Source organism: Micropterus dolomieu, linkage group LG06 (assembly GCF_021292245.1).
Source record: "Micropterus dolomieu isolate WLL.071019.BEF.003 ecotype Adirondacks linkage group LG06, ASM2129224v1, whole genome shotgun sequence".
NCBI classification, from domain to species: domain Eukaryota; kingdom Metazoa; phylum Chordata; class Actinopteri; order Centrarchiformes; family Centrarchidae; genus Micropterus; species Micropterus dolomieu.
Window position 1 is genome coordinate 25756517 of NC_060155.1, and position 11767 is coordinate 25768283.

Below are 11767 nucleotides of genomic sequence, written 5' to 3' on the forward strand. Positions count from 1 at the left end.
TAATTCAGGCAAAAGGAGCCCCAACTAAGTATTGAGTGATGTACATGCTCATACTTTTCATGTTCATACTTTTCAGTTGGCCAACATTTCTAAAAATCTTTTTTTGTATTGGTCTTAAGTAATATTCTAATTTTCGGAGATACTGAATTTGGGATTTTCATTAGTTGTCAGTTTTAATCATCACAATTAAATGAAATAAACATTTGAAATATATCAGTCTGTGTGTAATGAATGAATATAATATCCAAGTTTCACTTTTTGAATGGAATTACTGAAATAAATCAACTTTTTGATGATATTCTAATTATATGACCAGCACCTGTACATGACCTGCTGCATATGGTATACTTGTAATGTTTTGACATTGCGTACAACAAACATTACTCATTTTCAGGAGAGGGGGGTATTTTGCTATTTTCCAAGCTACCACATCTGTCACATTTAGCGAGACCCATTTCTGGGCACCCCCAGAGTAGGCTGGAAAAACTATAAACGCGTGCTGAGAATACCGAACATGTAAAGTCGATCCATGCACTCTGTTGTCCATCAACCAATAGGTGAAAAGTAGATGCCATGACACATCTTGAATGACAGCCCCCTCATTTTATACAATGAATCAGAAATGCATTAAAAAAATTACAAGAAAACACAGAAAAAATTTGGGGAAATAAAGATCATGGAAAATATTACATAGGCATAAATGAGAAAGTAAATAAATAGTTGGAATAATACAAAGGTAAATGACTACTGAAAATTAATAATAATATTATCATTGTTAATAATATTATTTTTGGTGCATTTAATGGCACATTAGTTTATTTAATGAGTCATTTATTTTTGATGTTGGAAGTTTTGGTCTTCCATATAGAGTAGGCTACTGCTGTCAAAAATGGATGACTAAATAAATATGATTTAGTCCCCAAACTTGACTTGTGATGTGTTCATAATAACCCTGATGGCAAGAAAGGAAAATATTAGGTATACTGATAGTGTCACATGGGCTTAAGTGACTCATAATGCTTCTCACACGAAAAGCTCTTTGAGAGCTGACTTTTTAATAAGGTTAGATTTTCTTAAATGACAGCAGCCTTAATGGACTCTAATGATACAAGTGACGTTAGACCAATGTCTACATTATGACACAGTAACATCCATATATGTTCCCATCTATAAAAAAGAACGGAAAGAACGGAAATAAAGAGAAAGAAAAACGGAGGCTCATCTGATCCCCACAATAAAAACCCTGACCTTTCACTGATGCTGCAGCGGGCGGGTCATCAGAGTGGGAGGTGCGCTGGGTTGCTTAAAATGACTAGAACAAAGTTGAGGCTCTTACAAGTGGTCTGTGAACAAAGTCACCAGGAGAGCAAGAAGCAAAGGTGAAGCAGGTGGGTTGACACGCTGGAGTAGTGGACTGTGTCAAACACCAAGTTCAGGCTGCTGCTGTGGATTAAAAACATCTGGCTGGACGGGAATGTACCGAAGGAGCAGGCAGATGCTCCGTGAACATGTTTAACTCTGTCTCCAACAGCGTGGTGAGTAACCTGCAAACATATTGTAGATAAATAGCTCTACTTTACAATTTCAGAAAGATTTGACTAGCCTATATGTGGATTTAATAAATCCTCTAAAGCACTCTAAACTAAAATGGTTTACATAACTTTATTAGTTTTACATGTTTCAAGTTTCTCGTATTGCTGCGCATTTAACGTCACAACACAATGATAGCCTATATATCTTTTTTATTTTGGAGGAGGCTATTATATATCTATAAAATGTTAACCAATTTCTGGTGCTCAGAATCATCAGGTTTATAGCCTACAACCTACGCTAGGTGACATATAGACCTGAACCACAAACCTGACATTAACAATGTCGAGGTTAAAGTAATATTATTGTATAGAAAGCAATTGGATATGACATTTATTTAGGTCATACTGTAAAGGCCGAAAATTCATATCAGATACAGGCCTACAGGGACAATACTTTTGGGATTTATTAGACTAATTTATTTACATCGTGAGCAATGTACAATCCTGAGTCAAATTCCTCGTATGTGTAGGCCTACCTGGCAAATAAAGCTGATTCTGATTTTGCTAATTTAGTAGCCTATATGTTGATTTAAGAATTATATTCCGTCTGTCTTAATGAGAAGTCAAACCGAAAAAAGTGCAATAGACTACATCATGGCCTTATTTACTGTATCTGCATTAATATATTTTTTTATTATTATTATTCACCCATCATCTGATAAAAGCCTTGTAATAGTCTACAGATCAGTTATTCCAACAGCCTCTTTGCTCACACCTAAACTTATAACTTGAAGGGTCTCCGCACGTGAACCAATTGGCGTTATATGCTTTATTAAACAAGGTGGTTTACGGTTTATATTTAGATTTCAAAAATACCTTTAGATTAGGAACGAGGATAGGGCCTACAGGTAACTGCAAATATTGTTAGAAAACGCAGCATTGTCAGACCTGTTTTCTGGCGTAGGTTAATATGCGGCGAACACACCGGGGAGTAAAACTCACCTGCGCCCGGCTGATGGCTAATTATCAGGTGCACGTGCGCGGCTTTTCCCAATCAGTCAGAATCACATTCAGCTGTGCGCGAGGCCGGTCTCCTGACGTCGCCCAGTAGGCTAAGCTTTCATCATTTTACACAAAGAGGTTTTTTATTTATCATGAGGGGGGGAACATTAACCAATTGAATATGTGGACCGCTTCAGTCTACGATGGTCCTAACCCGACATATGACTGCACATAAATAAAATAAAGGTACAAACGTGCCTACACAATGTTTGAACGTCTATTTGGCTTTAGTGACCTTTATTAGTGTGTGGCTAATGACTGTGGTTGTCATGGAAATGTGAAAGGGACAGCAGTGTGCTTGGTTGTCACGGTCTTGCGCATCACTCTGGACTGACACCATGTCGGAGGGAGAACAGCGACCGACGGAGGCTGTTTTCACTCAGTTACAACATGGGAATGTTTTTGTCGACACAGTAGGTGTTTTCAACATCTAAGTAACAACTTCTGAAGTCTGGTGGGGTAAAGTGGCAGAGTTTGAAAAGATGAAATGTAGCGCGCGTGATTGTATGTGTACGTAAAACCAGAAAGTGTAGCTTTTTTTTTTTACTCTTACAAAGTATGCCCAAACTAGTAGGCTAACAAACCCTTAAAAATTCGGACCCTTGCTTTGCTTTCAGGCTACATTCACTCAGAACGACGCTCTAAATTATTTTGAGAATTTTGAAAACCCAAAAAGTTTTCATAGCTACTCTGTTGTTACATTGTCAGACTGTCGCTTTTACAGGGTTCCTCTGGGCCTGATGATATTTTCGAGGAGGACTGCTACTCCCCGTCCTCCCTCTCCTCTTCCTCCTCCTCCTCTGCCCCCCCTGTGGCCTCCCTGCAGGGGAAAACACTGTGCACCTCCTGCGGCCTAGATATAGTTGACCGATACCTCCTCAAGGTCAGACTCACTGTTCGATACTATACTGTATCATAGCAAGATGTGTTTGACAACAATGCACAGGATATATATATATATATATATATATATATATATATATTAGGGCAGTTATGTTTACAGCTTGAGGCTATTTCAGTCAAGTGTCACTATGTTTTAAGACATTTCTTCTTGCTTAGTTTCTACTAAGTGTATCACTTTGCCTACTCAAAGATTTTTGAGCAAAAGTTTTTAAGCCTGTTAGATAGCTTTAAAAAGTTAAATAAATGTGATCTTTACAAAACAATTAATTTGTAAATTTCTCTCAATTTAGGCTGTCAATTTATTTTTTAATTAACTTAATTATAGCGTGTATTTGACCACATAGTAGCTGAATGTTTCACTTCACACTAATGCAGCAGAGTGCTAAAAACCTGCAGTCAAATTATTTTTGGTTATTGTTGGACTTTGGTCTACTCGTGATTACTCTGACATTCAGGTCGCCAAAATTATTAAGAAAACCACTTTCTCATTTAACACGATTTGCTTTGGTGATAGGCCTCACCCAGTATATGTCTGCAGTGGTAGGCCTTGTACAAGAGGTCATAAATGTGCCCAGTTAAAGGAGCTGTATGCGACATCCACCGCCTCTAAACGTCGCACTAGAGCACCAGCATCTCAGATCAAATCAAATGGGCGCAACAGCACACCAGACTCCATTGAGGAAAAACTATAATTTTACCTTGTAGCCCTTGTAAGCCATATTATGTTAATCTTTTTACCTTACCTCAGGTGAACAACTTCTGCTGGCACGTGCGCTGCCTCTCGTGCAGTGTATGTCAGACATCACTAGGGCGACACGTGAGCTGCTACATCAAGGATAAACAAGTTTTCTGCAAACTTGACTACTTTAGGTAAGTCAGACCTAACACAATTTTATCTCCAGTGATGTTATGTAAAAACAAAAGTGCACTTTGGATAAGAAAAGAAAGTGCAGGAGTTAAAAATATAATAACATTTGAGAAAATGAATATAATTAAATGACACTGCCATATTGGAATAACATACATGATCAGTCTCCATCATCTTGAAGTATTGTCTCTAATTTTCACAGTGGGGATAATCTGTGTACTTGAAGTTCAAAAACAAGTGGCACAAAGAATTTAAATGTAACAAAACTGTAAGCGCTTTAATGTTTGATCCAAGCAGGATACTCTGGGTCTGAGAAATGAAGCCAGCGCGGACGTGCCTTAATCCTGCATTTATTTGTTATGGCCAGCTGGGGGCGACTCCACTGATTGTAAAAAGAAGTCACATTGCAAGCTAATTATAAAAATGCCCCTACTTCTCATCTGATGTATTACCTCAGTAAACACAATATCTTCCAGATATTTGGCATGCTAGACATCTGGCAGATGGCAGTGATGTGTCGTCGAGCCGTTTTGATGATTCGTTGAGTAGTTCACACATAATGACTGGCGGCCGCTGATTTACTCCCGATCACAGCCTGACACTTGCCGACCGGCAAATCGGGCTATAAATCGTGTAGTGTGAACTAGGTTTAAGCTCACGCATGCAGAGTGCATTTTTTATTCCTTGCCCCTGCAGTGGCCTGCAGCTCACGTTTGACTTTCAAGTCAGTGAGAGTCCTAATAAATCAGGGTATGCTTTTAGGGTGTGGCTACCATGTGATTGGTGACCTGTCAGGAGTAGCAATGCCTGCCCAGCTCCACCCTCTCATCCATCCTTCTTCCAAAGCATGCATTTTACATTTAGTAAAATCAGATGGACAGCCACAAATTCAACACAACACAAAAAAACACACACACCAATATGCCATGCCAGGTTTCATAACTCAAACTGTTTGTCATCCACTCTGGTTCAAGGTACTCACACACTGACTGTTTTATTTATTTATTTTAATTTTTAATATTTATTTGTATGGAATATTTATAGTGTGTGTGTATTTCATTTCATTTTTTATTAACACACACAAACACAACTTTTACTGTTTTTACTTATTTAATGAAATGTATGAAATTACTTATGTAATTTATATGTAGCTTTGGCAATATTGTTGTTATACATTCATGGCAATAAAGCTGATTTAAATTTGAATTTGGTACTCAGCTCATTGTCATTGCTGAGTTCATTGCTGTGAGTTTTGCCCGCCACATAACACGTGTGTGTGTGTGTGTGTGAATAGTCCCAGCTATTGCAAAGGAGTTTTCTTGTACTTGGCAGACTGTTTCAAAATGTCTTGTGTGGGCAAGAGAACCCCAGAATCTGTCGATGTAATTGGCACAGAATAAGAGTTGAGAGATTTTTCATTTGAAGAGGAAAAATTTAAAGTTTCTTTGTATAATATATATTTATTAGCTAAGTAAGCACGTTGAGTCTATTCAACAATAAAAATGATCCTGACAAACCGCACTTGCATAACAATTATACAAGTGCTGTAGACTAATTGCTTGACTAGGTATTACTAACTGATCAGTCACCTAATTGCAGCTCTTCCACTAAACTCCACCACCACCTCTCCATCTGTTGCATATCTTTCTTCAGGAGGTATGGGACCCGCTGTGCTCGCTGTGGCCGGAACATCCATTCTAGTGATTGGGTGCGTCGGGCCCGAGGCAGCACCTTCCACCTGGCCTGCTTCTCCTGCACATCTTGTAAGAGGCAGCTGTCCACTGGGGAGGAATGTGGACTACTAGAGAACAGGGTCTTCTGCCGGCCACACTATGACATTATGATGGAGAATATCAAACATGCTAAGGAAAATGGTGAGTATATGGTGGGTTGGATGACAAGTAAATGGATAGATAGCAAGGGTTTGGTTGTTTCTGTCAAAATAAACCCTTTTATCCACCACGTTGGTAAAAAAGACAGCTGTTATATCACTCTCCTCAAAGCCAACAGTTTTACAGGAAGGGACTCGCATACAGGCATAGCCGGACGGGCTACCAAAAAAAAGAATAGAAGATACCACATGTTTTATCTATGGAGGTTTTTGCAGAAAGTATGCCCAGATTAATCAGAATAATTTACAAACCTTGTTAACCCGCTGTATTATACTATGGTTACTTGCAGGGAGCAGTTTAGATTTTTGATACCAAATTATTGACACCAAATACTCAAGGCACAAGTCATTTATAACTAAAGTAGATTAGCAATGTTGTCTTTGGTGAATAAACTAATCAGGAGGATCATAAAAAAAAAACAAATGTGTTTCCATCTGTGTTTGTTAAAATATTTATTGTTAGAGTAAATTTTAATTAGACACACAAGTGTTACCAATTAGTTTAAATCAAATGAAAATGGCAAATTAAATCTAAAAGAAACCTCCAAATTTCTAATATTTTAGTGCAGCATTACTTGGGTTACAATCATTTCACAAGTTAGTTTTACAGTCATTGGAATCTTGATTTTTATCCGTAAACTCTCTACCATGAATATGGATAGGGATTTGAAGATATCAAAAAACGTTAGGTTTGCCTAAACGTTTCTCATCTAAAGAAAGAGTACTATGAGGCCCCCAGGGCTTCTACAGAGGAAAAAAACACTGTGGTACAGTCTGCCCACACACATAGCTGCTGTAAATACTCTGTAACTGAAGTTTTTCTGTCATATGAATACACTACACGCCTGGGCTAAAACGGCTGTGATGGGTCAGCTTTGGCTGCTTGTGTTGAAGTTTCTGATGGCAGTGTACGCTGTTCATAGAGAGGAAAAGACTAAGGGAGCTGAAGAAGGGAGAGAAGTCATAATCTCCTTTTCAGTAATACACATCTAACAAAGCCATCTCCACTGTCTGCTCACTATGACCACTGCTATACTAAAATGAATGAAAGACTGTAAATACAGCATTGCAGTGTGGCAGAAGTCTCCAGTTCAGTAGTGACATAGTCAAATCTTCCCATTGCCACTCTATATCACAGAGTGAATGAAAAAAATGCCAACTAACACACATTGTGCCAATACAACCTGATCTCAGAACAATGCTGCCTTTCTACAGGTATGCATCTTTGATATTACTGAAGTACAAACTTTCAGAAGGACCTCATCTGAAACACGGCCTTTTATTTCAAAATGTCCTGCCCTGTGTCTTGTCTTGAAGATCAACCAAAAGTAGATGAAGAAGTAGCAGACAAAGATGAATCCAGCACCATACCCAGACCTGCTAAGAGGGCAAGGACCAGCTTCACTGTTGACCAGTTACAGGTACTGCCAACCCTTCCTTCTGACTGTAGTCATATTCCATTGACTTCCACAACAGAGTGAGGCCAACGAATTCCACCTGCAGAGAGATAATTAAATAATAGGATAAATTGTCCTGAGTGCATTTCTAATGGCCAATGAACATTTTCCCTTGAGCAAATGCTCATGACATCTGGTTACTGTGGTTTCCTACTAAAATAACAGTATGATGAGATTAGGTAAGTAAGTTTATTTTCACAATATAACAAGTTATAGAGTGAGATTTTGTTTTGTCACTCCCTTCTACTTCATAGCAGACTATATACATTAAAACAGAATCAATTATAAAAAAAATGGTAACCTTTGGGCTCTGCATAAAAACCTCACAGATAGTAGATTGTGATTATACCATGACTTATATTATAGAGAATATATGACTATGCCTCAGTATTGCATGTATTATATATGTTATCTCATGTCAATCAATATATTTCAGCAAGCTAAATATCAAAGTAAAATTCTCAAAACTTAGAGTTCAGCATTTTAGAGTTAAAATGAGAGGGAAGGTTTGATTCCAAACAAATGCTAATGTTGCTCTGAATGTGTAGTCAATGTTAGTCATAACATAAGCCAGTGATATTTGGTCACCTTGACTTGATGTGTTTCTGTCCTCTAGTGGCATTGACAATTGATGCATTGTTTTTGAACACAGTGCAGTCGTCTCTACTAAAGTATTATAAAGTAATACAATATTAAACTTGACTTAGATTTCAACTATATGTCCTTCTCTGTTGTCTCTACATGTGCAGGTAATGCAAAGTCAGTTTGCTAAAGATAACAACCCAGATGCCCAGACTCTCCAGAAACTGGCAGAGAGGACTGGTCTCAGCCGAAGGGTTATTCAGGTAAAGCTAATGCCATTTTATCTATCAGTTTACTGAAAAATGTTCAAAAATTGAGAGTATCACTTTTTAGACCAGCTATGTCTCCTTTCTTCCTCCCTCCAGGTCTGGTTTCAGAACTGTCGAGCTCGTCAAAAGAAATACATCAGCCCAAACCCTTCTTCCTCAACCATGATGACATCACTTGCTGCCGGTCAGCTGACGCCACCTTTGATGGAGGATCTGCAATACACAACCTATATTTCCCCAGATGCACCCCTCCTCACAACACTGACTTATATGGATGGTAAGAAATACATGCACACGTCCCTGTGCTGATGAAAATTTTTACAATACAGAATTGTTTCTTTTTTTAGAAATCATGTAGTTATTGTAACAGGGCTGAATGATTTTGGGGGAAAAAAATCTAATAGTGATTTTTCTGCCAGATATTGCGATTTCTTTTTTTATTTCTTTTTTTTAAGTTTAGCTAATAACTGCCAGTTGATTTTTGACGTAACCCATATCAAGCAGCACAGAGCAGAAGAACTGGGCAGGAAGTCAGACACAGAACGGCATAGAGAATCTGGTCACACATCAACAATAAACGGTTAAAACAAACAAAAAAGATACAATTTAACTACGTCGCCTACTAATCATGAGAAGCACAAAAACAGCTCAACAAATTAACAAAATCTGAACAAGTCAGCAAAATCAGGCAGGCAAAACGCTCTTATTGTGAAATGTGCATCTGTAACTTAAGCCTGCAGAGAGCAGAACAGACAGAGAGCTGTTATCCATAGTTAAAGCAGACAAAATGACAAATTAACAACACATCAACAACGTTTGGCAGCTAAACACTTTGCTGCTGAAACACTTCACTATGAGTTGATGCCGGAACAAAACGCAGCACAGCCACTGCCTGTATCTGTTTGCCTGATGCCATTCCGCGTTTTCCTCCAGTTTTGTTTGTTGTTGTAAAATGAACACGCCCTGTGCCCGCTCTGATTGGTGAGTAGGACCGTAACAGTACAAGCATGGCGATTGTGATTGGCGAGCAGGTCTTTCACACAAGGATGACATCGGAATGAATCTGTAACTGCATGACTGTATAAAACGGGTCAGATGCGCTGTGTAATTAACCTACATTTTAATCGCCGCCTTCACGATTAGTTGATCGTGTTCTTTCAAATTGCAATTTCGATTTGAAAACGATTAATCGTTCATCTCTGCAGTACAGTCTCTGTGGTTCATTCATAATTGTTTTTTCATGTATAAATATATATTTTTTTTACTTCTCTAGTCCAACCTCCAGACCCACTTTTGCTTCAGCCGCTCATATCCCATTCACTGACACAACTGCCAGTCAGCCATGCCTGAGCTACAGCCCGCCTACTGAAAACTGAGGACAATGATTGGTTGATGGGAAGATGAAGAGGAAAAACAGTGAGAATTGGATGACTTTAATTCATAAGCTGTCAGCACAGTAACAGCAATGAATTTGTTAAATTTTCCCGGCCTAATGTGTGAGCGGACAAAAGATCTATTTGTTAATGACTGAATTAATTTCATCCAATCATACATAGATTTAAATGTGGGAAAATAAGTGTTGTTGATTGAAAATGTTATGTAAAAATATTGGTATGTGACATGAAACTTTGGTTAATATGTATGCGTTACGAATTACTTTGTATTTAATTTATTTGGAGAATATGATGAGATAAGCACTTTGTTTGAAAATGATGTAAAACTGAGTATAGATTTGGTTTTCATTTAATGTTTATAAAAGATGTGTTTGAGGATAATACAAATGTCAGTTTGGGCACCTACAAGAGAGAATCTGATGGTTGCTCTTCTATAAAGACTACTAAAGAAAATTCAGTATTGGTTTATATTGCGAATTATTACCACTGCAGATCATACATAGATTCTGCCATTCCTTACTCTGTTATTGACAAAACAAATGTGTATAAACATGTTATTTGAACTGTTCTTCACTTGCAGTGCCTAAGACTGTTGTTCCCAAAACATCCACATGTCTAATTTTGGATAAACACTTGTTAATGTGTTAAGCACAGACAAAAAGCAATACAATGCGTGTCCTCAGATTGTGAATGTTAGATGCCACTAGAAGCCATGTATGGACTGCACACTGGGAATAGATAGACTTTCACATTAATTTGAGATGCTGGAAATTAAAGTTCATGGCTGCACCAAAAAGCTTTGTATATTTCTTGGTAACATTTAAAACTGTAAAATGCAAATATAATAGTCTCTCAAAATGTGGATGCAATTTCTTATAATTTGTGTCATTTAAGGGTGCTGATTCTGTCCTCTGCTCTCTCTGTTAGTGTTTCACCGAATGTGGAGCTTAACTCCTCCTGTTAATTGTCCCCATTTATAATTGCAATTACAGTTTAAAAAAATATATACAGTGAGGAAAATAAGTATTTGAACATCCTGCTATTTTGCAAGTTCTCCCACTTAGAAATCATGGAGGGGTCTGAAATTGTCATCGTAGGTGCATGTCCACTGTGAGAGACAATCTAAAAAAAAAAAAAAATATCAAGAAATCACAATGTATGATTTTTTAACTATTTATTTGTATGATACAGCTGCAAATAAGTATTTGAACACCTGTCTATCAGCTAGAATTCTGACTCTCAAAGACCTGTTAGTCTGCGTTCAAAATGTCCACCTCCACTCCATTTATTATCCTAAATTAGATGCACCTGTTTGAGGTCGTTAGCTGCATAAAGACACCTGTCCACCCCATACAATCAGTAAGTAGCATTGCTGAAATACATACATATATATATAGCCTTAATAAGATCAAGGTTAGACTATGGGAGTATTTTATATGGTTCAGCAGCCAAATCTGTGTTAGCAGACCTGGATGTTATACAAGCTCGGGCTTTAAGAGGAGTTCATAGGAGCGGTTAGAACCTCCCCAGTATGTGCTCTCCAAGTAGAAGCAGGTGAAATGCCATTGTGGTTGAGGAGGAAGCAGCTGGGGGCTAATTATTGGGTCAATTTAAGAGGGCATGGAGATAGCCATCCAGCAAAAAGGGTGCTGCAGACGTGCTGGGAGAAGCAGACAACACAAAAAACAAGTTTTGGGTGGACAGGAGAGCAATGTGTAGATTTGGAACTACTTGAGATTAAACGCAATAACAAGAATGCCGATTTAACTAGTGTATATTATAGCTATAGGGAATGTAAGTATAAGGAAA

General features: G+C 38.0%; 1 protein-coding gene across 3 annotated transcripts; it reads left to right on the plus strand.

The window, feature by feature from the left end:
* The first annotated feature begins 1341 nt into the window (after positions 1-1341).
* Positions 1342-10415, plus strand: LOC123972475 (LIM/homeobox protein Lhx8-like). 3 transcript variants are annotated; one of them, XM_046051992.1, is made up of 9 exons: positions 2762-2780; positions 2879-3007; positions 3319-3477; positions 4246-4367; positions 6019-6239; positions 7574-7677; positions 8463-8558; positions 8661-8841; positions 9838-10415. In XM_046051992.1, exons 2-9 carry the CDS (start codon positions 2933-2935, stop codon positions 9912-9914), a joined length of 1035 nt encoding a protein of 344 aa, XP_045907948.1. In that variant the 5' UTR covers positions 2762-2780; positions 2879-2932; the 3' UTR covers positions 9915-10415. The 3 variants fall into 3 exon arrangements, with proteins under 3 accessions (XP_045907949.1, XP_045907947.1, XP_045907948.1); XM_046051993.1 differs by lacking the exons at positions 2762-2780; positions 2879-3007 and adding an exon at positions 1342-1535; XM_046051991.1 differs by having other exon boundaries at positions 2713-3007.
* Positions 10416-11767: the final 1352 nt, after the last annotated feature.

Excerpts from the sequence above, each read along its gene's own strand:
- LOC123972475 (XM_046051991.1), top strand. The coding sequence starts at position 2,933 with ATGTCGGAGGGAGAACAGCGACCGACGGAGGCTGTTTTCACTCAGTTA. Across the intron at positions 4,368-6,018 it reads TGCAAACTTGACTACTTTAG|GAGGTATGGGACCCGCTGTG; the intron begins GTAAGTCAGACC and ends ATCTTTCTTCAG. Across the intron at positions 8,842-9,837 it reads AACACTGACTTATATGGATG|TCCAACCTCCAGACCCACTT; the intron begins GTAAGAAATACA and ends TTACTTCTCTAG.